Source organism: Orbilia oligospora (genome assembly GCF_000225545.1).
Source record: "Orbilia oligospora ATCC 24927 unplaced genomic scaffold scaffold00078, whole genome shotgun sequence".
Taxonomy (NCBI): Eukaryota; Fungi; Ascomycota; class Orbiliomycetes; order Orbiliales; family Orbiliaceae; genus Orbilia; species Orbilia oligospora.
This window is the reverse complement of record NW_011645635.1, coordinates 568,443-583,742: the sequence shown is the minus strand read 5'-3', so window position 1 is coordinate 583,742 and position 15,300 is coordinate 568,443. Positions and strand designations below refer to the sequence as shown.

General features: G+C 44.5%; 4 protein-coding genes across 4 annotated transcripts; 2 read left to right on the top strand and 2 right to left on the bottom strand.

Annotated features, from left to right (window-relative positions):
* Positions 1 to 68: 68 nt before the first annotated feature.
* On the bottom strand, positions 69 to 3,457 carry AOL_s00078g181 (uncharacterized protein; the record flags this gene model as incomplete). The annotated part of the gene is made up of 4 exons (XM_011123444.1): positions 69 to 267; positions 358 to 3,263; positions 3,324 to 3,363; positions 3,441 to 3,457. 4 exons carry the CDS (start codon positions 3,455 to 3,457, stop codon positions 69 to 71), a joined length of 3,162 nt encoding a protein of 1,053 aa, XP_011121746.1.
* A 512-nt stretch (positions 3,458 to 3,969) lies between these two features.
* AOL_s00078g180 (uncharacterized protein) lies at positions 3,970 to 5,113 on the top strand (the record flags this gene model as incomplete). The annotated part of the gene is made up of 4 exons (XM_011123443.1): positions 3,970 to 4,122; positions 4,235 to 4,799; positions 4,879 to 4,956; positions 5,031 to 5,113. The coding sequence occupies 4 exons, from the start codon at positions 3,970 to 3,972 to the stop codon at positions 5,111 to 5,113; spliced, it is 879 nt and encodes a 292-aa protein (XP_011121745.1).
* A 2,124-nt stretch (positions 5,114 to 7,237) lies between these two features.
* On the bottom strand, positions 7,238 to 8,821 carry AOL_s00078g179 (uncharacterized protein; the record flags this gene model as incomplete). Its single annotated transcript, XM_011123442.1, has 1 exon — positions 7,238 to 8,821. The coding sequence occupies one exon, from the start codon at positions 8,819 to 8,821 to the stop codon at positions 7,238 to 7,240; it is 1,584 nt and encodes a 527-aa protein (XP_011121744.1).
* Positions 8,822 to 11,069: 2,248 nt separating this feature from the next.
* AOL_s00078g178 (uncharacterized protein) lies at positions 11,070 to 12,548 on the top strand (the record flags this gene model as incomplete). The annotated part of the gene is made up of 3 exons (XM_011123441.1): positions 11,070 to 11,309; positions 11,373 to 11,988; positions 12,070 to 12,548. The coding sequence occupies 3 exons, from the start codon at positions 11,070 to 11,072 to the stop codon at positions 12,546 to 12,548; spliced, it is 1,335 nt and encodes a 444-aa protein (XP_011121743.1).
* Between the last annotated feature and the right edge of the window lie 2,752 nt (positions 12,549 to 15,300).

Here is a 15,300-nt window from a genome sequence, read left to right as displayed (position 1 = left end):
TACACCAGTTGCAAACCAACCCTCTTTTTGTGTCACACAAGTCTTACCTATGAAAAGAGAATAGAAGCTCACTTCCTCTTATTCTTCTTAGAGGATTTTGTAGAACTCATCTCCTTTTCATAAATCTCTGCTGCAGATTCGCCGGCTTTCCTCTTTATCTGTTTCGAAGACTTGACGCTAATCGTCGTGCTTCTTCCAGTGCTGTTGCCGCCAGTAACTTGTTTTTCTGCATCCTCCCATTCTCCGGAGGCAGATGGGATTTCATATCTAGCAACGTCCAGGTGTTAGTATCCTCATATCCTCATGTACTAATGGTATGATAGTCAAAAAACAGGGAAAATGGGAAGGTAAACTTACTTCTGCAAATCCAAAGCATTAATCAACTCCCTCTGCTTCTCCTTCAACGCGATCTTAACCTCATCAGCTCCCTCCTCCAGGTCCTCTTCCAAAGTTTGCTCCAAAGGCTTCAATCTCTTTGACACATCCGCCATCTCCTCGTCCTCACCGCCGTCAATAGCCTCCTCAGCACCAATTTTCTTTCTGCCGTGATGTTCAGCCGGCAAAGTCTCCTCAATGGCCTGTGAAACAATTCCTCCTAGTGCAGTAGACACTTTTCTCATGATCTTTACAAACATAGCTAGGACCTGTTGGTTGGGTAGGTTTAACTCCTTTTCTACGTCTTCGGTAGTCTTCTTTTGAAGACCTATAGCCAATAGGATCGCGCTCTGAACACCGGAGAGTTTAGCGGTCGCTGGGAGTTTTCCGGTGAAGTACAAAGATGAGATTAAGGGGACCAAATCGGTGATGACATGGTGATCTAACATGCTGTTCGCATAAGATTCCAGTCTCTTCAAGTCGAATGGCGAGAATTGTTCGTCGAGTTGATCCCTTCGTAGAGGTATTGTCGGGATGTTTGCTAATGCTGCACCGGCGGTAGCAGATTCCATGATCGACAATGACTGGACTGATGGGAATGCCCTGAATTGGTAGGCTAGGAGGTTGATAAACCTCTTGTGGAAATCTTTTGCAAAGGCGCCGAGCCATTCTTTATCCTTCTCTGCCAACGTTTTAATCATTACGCAAGTGTGCTCTCCCGTCAGTTCGTTGGGAGTTTGACGGAGGTATACAGGTACGAAACTTGCTTTCTTCCAGAATCGGTGAAGTTGGTTTGTTAGGCCATATGATACACCTAGGTAATCCAGTTCATCTGGTCTCTTTTCGTTGAGGCGGAGGAGAAGTGGAGGCATGGCGTTCATCTCTCTGACGGCGACTTTGTCGGTGGTTAAAGAAGCATCTTCAAGTTCTTCGTCTGTTATTCTGACCATTTTCTCGTTAATATAGGTATCATTTTCATCCAAACTGGCGAATTTTCCTTCATAAAACTCTTGGAGGAGTTGGAGGGCTTTAGAACCGTAGCCCATTTTTGTGTATTCTGGGTTCACGGCGATACGGACTACTCTTGCGCCGGATAGAGTAGCAAAGTCTTCGTCTTGGAATTGTTGGGTCACGAGCCAGGGGATTAAATCTCCGTCTGCGCGCTGCCCTCGACCAAGTTGGCTCAGTACTGACTGCTTTGAGATCTGACCTTCCAAGGCCACTTGAATTACACACAGTGGTTCCGGGATTTCCTTGGAGTTTGGATCAATTGGAGGTAGTAGAACGAAAAGTTGGTGCGCGGGTGCATCGCTCATTAGTTGAAGATCGTTCGGGGAGTTTTTATAGTGACTTGCAACGTAGAGTGCCATCATGTTTTGGAGGAATGCTTCGCAAACCTTGTTGTATGAGAATAAAGTATCTCTGTTAACGTTGTATAGCTGGCATTCATCCGGGTGAGGACAACCTTTGATGCTGGACTTCCGAGGAAGTGTGGCGTTTAAGCAGAGGAGCTTGTTTAGCCATTCTTCAACTGAATCTCCGGGGGCATAACGAATTGGTTCGTTCAAGACTATTTCTTGGAGTTGACGGCCGCCTGGAACACCGTTATCTTTGGAATCGGCGGGTTTGCTGGTATTACGGGATTGATCACGCAGTTGCTGGATGAGCTTGAGGGAAAGAGATCGACCTGTGCCTTCGTAGCCGTTGATAGTGGAAGCCATGAAGACAAGATATGGACCCAAGAGGTTTCGAACCAGAGGGAGTGGGATTGCGGCGGCTTCATCGATTACTACTAGTTCTGCTTGTCCTAGGACGTGCGCATCTGCGGGTTGGATGTACTGAATCGTCTGTCTATGCTGGCGGAAGATATTGACTCTGACAATGGCCTTGTTAAAGTCTGGGTTTGTAGATTGGACGATGTTGTAGTCGAGATGATCGGTATAGCCTAAAGCGTCGAAACCCTTAAATATGAATTGAAAGAGGGTTTTCAAGTTCTCCGGACTGGGGGAAGTTATGAAGATGTTGGAATAGCCGTATGCTACTGCCGCAGCAATTGCAACACCGAGTGCTGCGGACTTTCCTCGCCCACGGCCGGCCGTTAATGTGACTGTACTTCGGAGGGTTTTTTCTGTTATCGCTTTGATGAAGGTCAACAGCGCCTGAGCCTGATCGGCCGTCTTTGCCAGGTTAACCAATGAAGATGTAGGTTGGACATCTGCCACCATCTCCTTCACCGCATCCAATTCTTTCTTCGATTTCGAATCCTTGTTGTCCGAGGATACTGGAGGTAGCTGTTTGACATGTCGGGCGCCTGATATCGGTAGAACGTTCATTTCGTCGTCTATGACCAAACAGCTCTGACAATCTCCAAGCGATAATATAAATCGTTCGTTAAACCTCGCCACCACGTCTCCGTGAGCCTCAGTCCTATACCGCGAATGAACATCCATCGACATCGTATACAACTGCTTCAAACTCGTCATTGTCTTCAACAGCATGATGACCAAGCCACCCCCCTCCACGGTTTCAATCGTCCTTGCCAGCAGGTTGGGCGTAATAGCCTCAAAATCCTGAAGAATACACATTCCATACGTATTTCCCAAAATCTTTTCCGTCTCTTTATAGTATACATATCTGATATCCTGGGAGCTGACGAATAGCTCGAAGGGGTCTTCCGAGTTCGCTTCACGAATACCGCGTTTTATTTCTTTCTTTATCTTTGCTTCTCGCTTTTTTCGGTGACTGGTGAAACCAATGAGTTTCTGCTTGTAGGCCCATAGTACCGACCGGTTTTGCTTGATGTCGACGTGGGAAAGGATGTAGTGTAGATGGACGATGACGTCCTTGGCGCGGTCGCCTACAACGATGAAGAAGGATCGTTTCTTTTCCTATTCGGGAGTTACTATTTAATGCTCGAGAGATATATTATATACGAATTATAGATGTACCTGAACTCCATTTCGTATCAGCGCTGTGATGCGCTTGTCACTATTGATAGAAAATTTTAGTATGACCGATGACTGGTGTTTTTAGGAATAGTAGTGGATTTAGAAGGAAGGCCGTACAGTTCTTTCTTAACCATGGTTAAGAGGATGATGCGATCGTTGATCTAGTTAGAGAATTTCAATTGGTCGGCATAGAGTATGGTATCACTGTTCTGGTCGCGAGGTTGAAGAAGTTGACGAGAGAGCAAAAGGCGCTCTCCAGAATTTTTTTTTTCTTTGGGCCGAAACTTATGCTAAAGCGAACTTTGCTTTTTGCGGCCGGGGCTGGGCCAACGAACCAGGATTGCTTGGACTTTCCAACACCCCGCAACTATACGACTAGTCAACTCCAAGCTCGACCAAACGTAACGTACGCAACCTGGGATGCATGACCACATTAAGCTGCACTCTATACAGGGTGTAAATTGACAACTCTAATAGGTCCCAGAGTATCACGAGGAGATACTTTCGGCGAGGGTACTTCCTAACTTAACCAGACCTGTATAAAGCTACCGTATTTCCCGACAGGAGGTCGACTTGATATCCACAAACAACCGACAACTTCAACGCTACAAAATTAGGATATAAAATACGACACCCTAAGTTTATGATGGGTGAGGACGACGACCTCGCGAAAAGATTTGAGAGTATTTTCTCCAAGAAACCGGTTGCAAATAATGGATGGGATAAACCCGCCGCTCTCGATAAAACCAGTTACGACGCTAGTAGTAGCTGGCAAGCGACTGAAGAAGCTTCCCTCGAGGTAGGATACCAGTAGATTCAATCAATTTTATCGCACTGTTATTGTCTCGTACCCAGGCCTGGGGGGGGAAATAAAAGTAGCGCAAAGTGCTAATAAAGATTTTATCTAATAGGATTTACTTGAAGAATTGGGTGCTGAAGATACTTCATGGATCGAGGAGGCAAAATCTCTATCGATAGAAGGGAAGCAGGCGGGGAAATTAAATAACGACGACTCTAGTGCTGTGAATAAACTTCTTGCAGAAGCAAAAGAGAGGTTAAAAGCCCAAGATCAAAAAGAAGAATCAGATAAAAAAAAGACATTACTCGAAAGCTCAGCCAAAACCAATGAGCATGATGAAGATAAAACTGCGAATTCAGATGACGAAGCGGATGTAATATTACGCCAGATCCAAGATTCTTTAAGCCTCGAAGATACAGTCGAAGATAAAGAAGGATCAAAGAATGCGGCTCACAACGTCTCCTCACCGGGCAACGAAGATGCCGATGATGCCGATGATGAACTGGCGAAACGATTCGCCGCGCTGGATCAGTTAAACCTACCACCACCTCCCAAAGATTTACCGCTGAACTCATTGAATCTTCCTGGTGTCCCCAAATCACAGCCTGGTGTTAAGGGCAAGAAGACAATGACCCAAAAGGTTGACGATCTAGCGGATGATATTGAGAATTGGTGCTGTAAGTTTTGCTCTATGCAACCCTTTTTAATGACAAAACTAGATTCAAACATGCTAACCCAGTTGTTCATTACTATAAGGTATATGTAATGAAGATGCTGTGGTCAAGTGCTTAGGTTGTGACGGTGATCTGTATTGTACAGAATGTTTCAATGAAGGTATAGACAAAACCTCTAGGGGTGTCGTAACCAAAACCTTTTCAACGGCTAATTTGAAATAATATTCAACCTAGGACACCGTGGCAGAGACGCCCCGTACGATATGAAGACGCATAAGGCATTAGCATACAATAAAAAGAAGCCTATGGCTGCATAATTGATACCTTTACACACGAACTATCGTTTATTTCACACTACGATTCTCAACACTGTACTACGTGAATTGATAATTCGTCGATGTATCGGGCACTTTAAGTTTTGCTTTGATCTAAAACGCAGCCTCCGAAAGAATTGCAAGCAGTTCGCTAGAGCCGAAATCTTTAACTCCTAGATAATAAGAGCCCCGTTTTTACTTTACAACACTGCATACAGGCATTTCATTCGGAGGTGGCTGCACAACGACAAGGGGTTGTCTAAATTTTGTATTTCTTAGACTTTCATGGTGTATTAAAATTTAATTCCCACAGAAAGCTCCACCATAGCGTAAAGTAAAGGTTCGTTAGTTTATCAAAGAGCCGCCCAAGATGCGGGGACAGGGGCAGCTCTGGCTTCGAGACTAATAAAACATATAAGAAGACCAGTGATCATGAATTGAGTATCTAAAAAGACACTTCCATCTGCCAAAAGCTAGGGTGCCAAGTTTAACCCTGTACAGGGTTCACGGTGAATGTTGAAAAACTCCTTTGAGAAAAATCTAACACATAGTCTATAGTCATATTAGCTACAAGCTCCGACTATTTGGATGTTGTCCCAAATCCTGACTATTAAATTATATAAAATTACTTCCTTTTGAAATTTTATGCCTGCAATTGAGAACTACGGAGACTTGGGGGTGAGATGTCAAAACGGAGCTACTTCACGGTTTGCAAAGTATAACATCCCACAATCACCAAATATTTGTATAAAAAAATACGGAGGACTTACCTAAGTAAGGAATTATTCTCCCAATAGATGGGGTGGTATTAGTCTAGTTGTTTAGACGGGTGGGGTGGTATTATTACGACAAGACTACGATATCGATATATAAATATTAAATAAGACTAATTGTAGTATTACTGTAATGAACCGGTATTTTAGCCCTTCGTACGCACCAAAATGATGTTCAAAGCTAGCCATACATTTATTATGATTAGTATCGCACTGGTATTCGAAATACACCCCTTTCCGGCACAGTACTTAGCTACAATGGAAACAATTAAACAAGTACAGTTGGTTTTCAAAAATCCGATATATAAGACTTCTGGTCACATACTTAATACGGTGGAATATCTCTATAGGTCTGCCTGTGTGCCGCCGCCAATAATATTTTAACTATAACCCAGAACTTCGCTGGTTCGACGGGCTTCACTGTGTACTTGGTGCAAGCATGCCCCTCACAACAAGATATCATAGATTTTTACAGATTTATATCAATATGCTCTAATTTTATCACCGTGCCAGGATTAAACACTTAAGCTTCAGCTTTTGGGATCACTCAAAAAATCAACAAGTTTATAAAATTTAAAATATTAATAGATTTATTTCTAAGGTTAATTCAAGGTTGAAGTTTCATCTCGAAGAAATCATTGCCTTCCCTTCAAGTCTCGTGCTGCCGTTCTAATTGATAGACTTTCATGCCATGGCGCTAGCGAAGGCGGTGTAAGTAGCCCTTTTTTAGCGGTGGACTCACATATACTGACCCAAGACACTTAACTGCGTTGATGCTTCAATTTACAACAACTTTAGGATTGGGGCTTGAATCGATGGTCTGACAAGCAGGTCTTTATTCTAGCACCCCTATCACAATTGTTATAGTCAGAATTTATACACGGTAATCAAATAACCTCTCTAGAAGGTCTAAAGAACGTCACCAGCGCTCTGGGCGCAACACCCCAAGAATCTTGATGTTCTTGATGAGTTGCCCAAGATCTTGGAGAGAGAGAGATAACATTGGCTGTGATGCATATGGAAAAGGAGGTAAATCATCTTTGAAGCTCTAAGCCACTGAGCTTCTAAATTTGTCTCAGGAAGTAAGAGTCTCATATTTTCGGCTTTCTTGAAATGGGGTTGGGGAAAGGGTACCCGCGCAGTAATTAATAATTCAGGAGGTCGATGAATATATTAAACTTGATCAGACTCTATTGAAGTCGAAATGCCTGCTTAAGCTGCGTGGCAAGACGGCGGCATAAAATGCTTACTTTGTTTCTTCACCCGCTGTGGAGAACGTGGCGGCACCTGAACTACCACGTGTGTGGGTCTACCAATGGATGATAAAAAATCTAACAGCTCGATACTCGCATAGTTACCAGTATTCGATGGTTTCCTCGTCCCCATATGAGACGAATGAGTATTTCCAGTGTCCACGTTTGAGAAATGAGATTCCTCTACTCGTCAGCCTTTCGCGGAGTATCTGGATTTCCGTGTCTTCGAAGATAACCTCGAACTTTCCCAGCGGTCCATTAATTTCATTACCAGCTAAATAAATTTCAGAGAGATATGGAAAATATTCGAGCGAATCTGTTAGCGTAATCAAATTTGCCGCGGCCTCTTTTTGCATGTCCTTTAGATGTAGAGTGCGAATTGATCGCGGGAGCATTTCGGTGAGAATATTAGTATGATACTTGTCGGTGCCCACCTCAGGGAACAAGACGGATGTGCCGTCAATTTTCAACGTCTCAAGGCGTGAAAACACCTTGAGGGAGAGAATTTCTTGGCCTTCAATACAAAGACCAAAGTAGAGTCCCCCCTCATGCTCTTCACGGCTTCCGAGATTGATGTCGAGGTAGCGGAGTGAGTCCTTGTAGCGTGAGAGAACATCGATTAACTCTCTTGGAGTTGCACATACAGGGTCTAGGCCAGAATACATTGTATCATAGTAATATTGGAATACCTCCAATCTGTCGCAAGAAGAGAGGATCGTGTTCAAACCCTGCGTAGATAAATGCCCGGATTTGAATCGCAAGTCGGTGACGTTCCTAATGTTGATTGGAGCTTTGGGAGCATACATTGGTTGGTCGAAGCAGGGATTGGCCAAAATCGTACGGATATTGGGAGCCAGAGCTATGATACCTTCAAAATATTTGAAAGAAACTTCTCGATAATCTTCATGACCAAAGGAGAGGTGGCGGAGATGGAATAGAGAGGCTGGTGGCGGGGATCGCTTAGCTAACTCTTCAAGCATTGTAAATGCTCCCTCGCCAGTGTCGCACATTATCTGCCTTCCCTCGACGTGAAGACTCCGAATATTTGGTGTCGATGCGATGATCAGTTGGGCCATGGTTTCAAATGGATATTCATCCAACTGAGATCGCGGATAGGCATCCTCATCTTCATCGTCATCCTCCTCTTCATCATATTCTTTGTCTTTTTCTTCGCTCGCATGGTTTACATTTTCTTGGTCGTTTCTCTCACCATCATCATCGGAACGAGCTTGGTTTTCGCCTTCATCGTCTCCGTCCTCCTCGTTTTCGCTCTCTTCTTTGCTAGAGGGATAAACATCGAGCTTATGCGGTGACAGTACGTCAAGACCGAACCTTTCCGCCGCTTTGGATATAAACCCAATGTGTTCCTCTGAGAGGTTGAACCAAACACCGCCATCCAATGATAGCCAACGAACGTATGTGCATAACTCGGGCCGCTCATAGAGCGTTCTTAGAAAAAGGGCTATACGTCGTGTGCTCCCCCTTGAAGAGAAACCGGAATAGAGAAACCGGGTGGCAATCCTGTTCAAATCTTTGGATGCTCGGCATAGAAAGGCTAGGGAACTGCTATCCCTGTTAGACGAAAGCTGCTGGCAGATTTGCTCGACGAGCTCTTCGGGTAGTGAAAGTAGTAATGAAGTACTGGGCCCCCTGAGTATGTTCTCCTGATTCTGAGGATACTGCATTGTGCAGGAGCCTGGATGCGCGATATTTGATGTGTATGCACGGTGTAGTATGTGAAGGAATTTGTTTGACAAGGTCCAGCTGCCTTGTAAACAAATTAAATGGGGTTTCTGACCTGATGATGAGATAAGCCGAGTCTCGACTGGTGCTGCAGTGTAGTGCAGTGCTTACATGCCGACTTCTGGGACCGGGGCTTGGCTAGTATGCATGTGAACGTGGCATAACCTCTGCAAACGGTACCTGCATCGACCTGCAGCAGCGTTAGCTCAGTATTTGAATTCTAACAATTGTTGAATTGGAAGGGATAACATCGATATAAGATTCTGTCGAGGGTGAGTTACAGGTCCAAGGTAGTGAGAGTGGACGCGTTGTCTGTTGCGTAATAAGGGCGCTAGCTCAATTGAACCAGGTCTGAACTTGACTCGGGTCGGAATTTGACGATACCACCAAGCTATCGTCCGTGCATCAAGCCTTTTGAGGTTTGGGGTATTGTCCCCTTGGTCCAGCGGTGGGTTATGGTGATGGCGGTTGATGTTGCTGGACAGACAGAAAGGGAAGAGGGATATTCTGTGCGCCATGCCCTTTACCGCACGCAGCTTTCCGTTGCTTAATAACAGCGACTTCAACGCTCAGCGAAGCCTTAAACGTGTCACTCCTCCTTCTCCCTTCATTCTCCCACCTCCCTTCCAGCTACTTAATACCTCCACAATACCTTGATCTATCATCACCATCGTCATAATTATCATCCCTGCACCATACTTCCGAGCGATTGTTCTGACAACCCCTTCCTTTCTTCACGACTAGTCGTTAGCCCTTGTTTTTCCGTCCGATCCTGGCGATATCCACACTCCTTTCTCAGTTGTTCGCAGGTTCGAGAAGGAGGTTAACTGCCTTCTATTGGGACTTCTTATCTTACTCGCATTAGCGGATCAGGAAGGAAAGGTAACCCCTTCTTGGATACGGTGACTTATTATCTATCTTTTTAACCCTTGCAACCGGTAAGTTTGGAAGGAATGAAGATGCCCCCGATTGTCGCTTCTCTGGGAACTTTTGATGGCATTTCATATTGAAATTGACAGTTCCTGATCTCTGGAATGCTAGCTAACATCGACATTGATAGTACTATATTTGGTGCGAATTGCCCTCCACTGGTAAGCTAAGCTGTCTTCTGTATCCCTGAAAAAAGTTTCATCAACCCCTCTTCACATACACACACGCCACACTGCTTGCCGCTGTCAAAGCATTGTGTGGAAAAACCACCATCAATATTTCGGAGAAAATGTCATGCGATTAGTCTGTCATGCGATCGTCATTTAATGACGGACTTGACTAGCGCCTCTCGGTTTTGATTATGGGTCGAAATCGACTGGCCTCCTTATCATTGTTGATTGACAAGCGAAATGACATCCTGGGCAGCTAGCCTAGGGCTAGCCTGCCTGGAGATCTCGGTCCGGTCAAAAATGAGAGGTTGCAATCGCAGTTTCCCAGAATGCATGTCGCATATTGAACCCGCCTACTCGAGACTTCTATCTCGATAATTGCATCTAGCTGTGCTGAAAAGATTGGAATTGTCGCTTGCAAGTGGCATGGACCATTAGGCAAAGGGGATTTGTTGGCATTCTTTAGACTTTTGCAAAGAAGTTTCTCCTGGCGGGACCAAGAAGCTTAATCTTAAAAAATGCCTGCACGGGATTGGCTACACCGCGTAATGCGCACATTGCCCAAAATGAAGCGGTTCCTGGCCAATCACCAATCTGTTTCCTCGTTGAGCGCTCAACCCTTGCCCAAATATGTCTCTTTCTGTGGCCTACCGGCTCGTTTGGGTGGACAAGAAAAACCAAGCAGGGATCCCTTTCGATGTTTTACTTTTTCTCTCTATGGAGCAACTTCCAGCGATGGCCTGTTTCTGGTTGACTAGGGTGGCTCACCCCTTTTCGAATTTTCCACCACACATGCATGCGCATGTTTTTCTGCCGACCGCTGGCCTAAGTCGTGCCTTCATTACTAGCCAAATCCCCTCTGCTCTGTCTTTTCCCTTTTCTTCTCTTCGCATATCTTGCGACATGTATTGTGTTCTTTAACACACTTCACGAATTTCTTCAACTTTTTCATAGTCATTCCTTTTCGTGCGGGCTTCATAGTCCGACCACGCTCATTACCAGTTTTGCAATTTATTGATTTCAATATCCTCGGGCTTTAAGCGATATTCAAACCGACTAACTTGATCATCTTACCGACTTTCAAGACACAATGCCGTTCGGGAAAACGGTATTTCTGGGTGCCATCTTGGCCATGGGCCGGATGAGCGAAGCGAAGCAGGTCATTAACAATGTCTGGTACTGTAATGAGGTCAACAAAATGCAGTACACCAATGTTGGGTGCTCTGGTACTTTCAAGACTCCGAGCATCATGTCGGATAACAGTGGTTCTTGCTCCGTTGATTACGCGGAGCGAACCTATAGCGGTCCATTAGCGCCTCTTAACGAGCAGGTCAGTCGCAGTTCTTATAGCCCTTCCTCTAGGAATTTTTAATAACCTTTTTCTCTCTTGAAGATCACATTCCATCTTCGAGGCCCCCTTAAGTTGTACAACTTTGCGGCCTATTACATTGATAATACTCCAGAAGATGAAGAGGACATCCCAGAGGGTTATCAAAAGCGTGAGGAGGCGCCACACAAGCATCGTCGATTCGAACACATTCATCATCATAAGAGGAAGTTGAATATAAAGACCGAAGTCGTCGAGGAGGTCGTTACCCTCACGCAATACGTTGACGCTCCAGCCCCAACCACTTCCACCACCTCGAAGGTCGTTGCAGCCCCATCAGCCGTTGTTGCTAACGCCTACAAGGCTCATGGAAAGAGCAGCAAGCCAAAGAAGCCAGCGAATGGTGATCTCTGGAAGAGGGCTGGGTTCTACGACTCCGGCAAGCAGATCCTCGAAGGTGTCACTTTCTTGAACAACAAGGGCGGTATTGGCTCTGGAAAGTGGACCAGCTGTTTCGGAAATTCTCTTTCGCATATGTCTGCCGATGGAAAGGATGGCTCCGCCACGCCCCAAATCCTTGCCGACAACACTCTCTTCGGTGTCAATGAAGAATTCTCGATCTGGACCAATCAGACATGTGATGGGACCTGCGGTTATGCTTATGGGGACGATGTCTGCTATCGTAAGTTCGCCTAACATCATAATCTTTTTTCTCTCTCCTTTTTTTCTTTTTTTCTCCAAGTACTAATACATCGTAATATAGGCGGATGGGACGGTGATAACAAAGTTTTCGTTTTCAAGTTTACCATGCCACCTGCTCACACTGACGACAGCAACATCTATGGCAACTCCAACATGCCCGCTATCTGGTCTTTGAACTCTTTGATTGGACGTACTCAACAATACCCTGCTGACAAAAACTGGTCCTGCTGGGATTCCGGTTGCGGTGAATTCGATATCTGGGAAGTTCTCTACCCACAGGCTCCAGCTTGCGAGTACATGACATCGACTCTCCACAGCGCTCAAGGAAACCCCGGCACCGGAAAAGGAGGTGGTGGTACTTGCGACTACTTCAAGCGTCCTACTGATACTACATTCACCGGTATGGTCTCTTATCTCAGTGATGGTACTATTACTATCCAGAAGCTTGACGATGATTTCGACTTCCCCGAATACATCACCACGGACATCATCAAGAAGGGATTTTCTGCCGACATGCCTTCCTTCAAGGTTTCTTCGTAAGATTACTATAAAAACCTGGAAAAAGTTTCTTCCTCCCTTTCTTTGTTCGGTAATTTTTTACGAATGACCTCTCGGGAAACCCCTCCGTAGTTTTTCCCTCAGCCATCTCCTTTCGCACATCCCTTCAGGGACTTAATTCTCTTTTTTTTTTTACATGTTCTTGCGGAGAAAGAACATATTCTCTTCATGATATTGTTTATTTTCTTAAAAGAATAATTTTCACTTTACGGAAACGAGGGGTAGAGGAAGTTAATGACAGGGGGTGCAGAGACTCGTGTATGTATTAGACACAGGTGTAAACTACTTAGTCAAGAAGCAGCAGAATTCTCTTTACCTGAGATCCAACTTTACTACCTGACCGGGTCATCATCGGTTATCATCGCCCAACCTGTTGTTCACCATCAATTGCCGCCTGACCCTTTACCAACCCTTTTATGCCAGCGCTACTAATGAGGAGTTGTTCCCTGTTCGGATCGTTGTTACTTGTTCACACCTGACTCGTTCTTCGTTGATCGAGCCACATTTTTTTCTCCCTTTCTATTCTAGTGTATAATGTAATTGCTCTTACAAATCGAATTTGTCGCATACGAATACCATGTATTTTTAGGAGATGAAGGTGCAAATGTTTCTTTCTTTTTCTCTGAAACCCTTAAGTTTTTGAGATATAAATTAGTGTGCGACGTACGTACGGTATTGATGTCTGTAGATCCAACATTCCGCCACGTTCTTCAGTGTCAAGGAACGTAGGTTTTTGATGGGAAAACTCCATGATTTACCATGTTTCTGTTGGAATTCTCATATTTTACAAATAGTTATATAATGGGTACGAACTTTTCAGGTACTCAGGTAAATAGTAGGAATGATCCATGGCCCCAAACAATTCCAAACTGCTGGCTAGTTAGTTCGGGCGATTTGTGGATCTCCAATTATAAAATCTGCAAACTGTTTAGATCTAAGACATGGATATGAATAGAACTATCGATCATATGCCGGCGAATAAGAGATCGACAGCTTCTCTAGCTTGTGTAATTGCGTAGGTCACACAAGTGAGGTGTCACAAACATTGGCCGAAGCACACGCTGGTCTTTAATAGTCCGCAACACAATACGTAACCTAGCATATGTGGTAATTTTCTACGATGGATTTTGCAAGCTTGGTTTAGATGATTTCTAAATTTATTTAGATTGCATTGGTTGCAATCTTCCGCAGTTAAGTACTTTGAGTGAGAAGATGTGAAAAGATAGCAAAGTCTATACGTGTTATCGTTATTTACATTGCGGATATTTAGTGACATAAGATACAACTTTACATCAATGAGATCGTCGGTGAATAAGCACTGCACAGAAAGTAACTCGATCCTTTAAAACGGTTCGACAGCGTGGGGTTAAACAAGATAACCAACCTGAATAGTCCGCTGCATTTTTCTAATGGTAGTTAAGGTTTCAATCTCTTTGATCCTAACTTCTTCTAATGCGTTATCAGCAACATCGGCTAGTGGATTCGGGCCCGTTCTTTCTGGTAATCGATTACTTGAGCTCTCTAGACTTGCCGGCTCCTTGCGTAAGCAGAAGAAGAAGTGCTCCGTAAACTGAAGAATGAATATTGCACGCAGGCTTGGTGAAGCTTGTAGAGTCATATTAAATGGTCCGACATTCAAGCTCGGCACCTGAGGGCAAGTTCCAGAGGAAGCTTTCCAGCTTTGAAGCCTTAGTAGTAGCTTTTGGTAGATATTCAACAATTTTAGTCCAGACGAAAGCAAGAGAAAGATAGAAGCTGGGTCTTGAAGCATCGGAAACTCCCTTGTGTTTTATTGCAACTCGAAAAGCTCTCAGAAAGAGTAAAATCTTCCGATTGCTTGGGTTCGAATTGTCGTAGGATATCGCAATCATTTGCTGCCTGGCCCGTCAAAGGGGAGCTACTGCGGGGAATGTCTAGTCGGTTTTTGTTATACAGGTCGATTGAATTTTGCGACAATAATAATATTTCGTCTATCACAAAGGGATTAATTACCCTCCATAAGCTCTTCGTCGAAGTGCATCTCATCCCAACGCAGATATAGCTTCGTATTCAACTCCGTCATTGTTTTAATCCAGTCATTCGATGATTGCGATCGAGCCTTGCCATTATCGGAGCTATATCTTGGCTCAGTTGTTTGTGATTGTAGATTTGCTCCTTTTTTAGTGGGCTTGGGCCTTGTGCCCTGGTCATAAGGGCTTAGGCCCCCCCCCCATTCAAGCATCTGTAACCCGGAAAATGTAGTAGGTATGCTTGGTGATAGTGCCCACAGTGGTGAGAGGCTTGAACATTCTTCATCAAAATAATTGGCTATAGATCTATAGATGCTAACGATTCCACTGGACTTGGTGCGATATGATCTAGAGACACTGGGTTTAGTTGGTCTATATCAAGATCTATCGCCAAAATACCGTCGAAGTTTGAACACCCTAGACCTGGGAAGATTTGGTAATTGCTCCGATAGATATTGCTTGCATCCTTTCCGGAATATAGTATATTGTGATGCAGTGCTGAGTTTGTGGGAATCGTGTTTTCAATAGTTTTCTGAGAATTATTCCGATTGGGGAATCAATCCTCGGCGTAATCGGAAGAAGTACGTATCCCCTACGGTCATATTAGCTTTGGGCCAATATAGAAAAGAGACTAGGAGGCTAACTACCATCGATAACGGCCCTGAGCTTAGAGAGGGCGAGTTTTCGGGATGAATCGCAAACGTCGAGATTTGAGATTGCGGGAG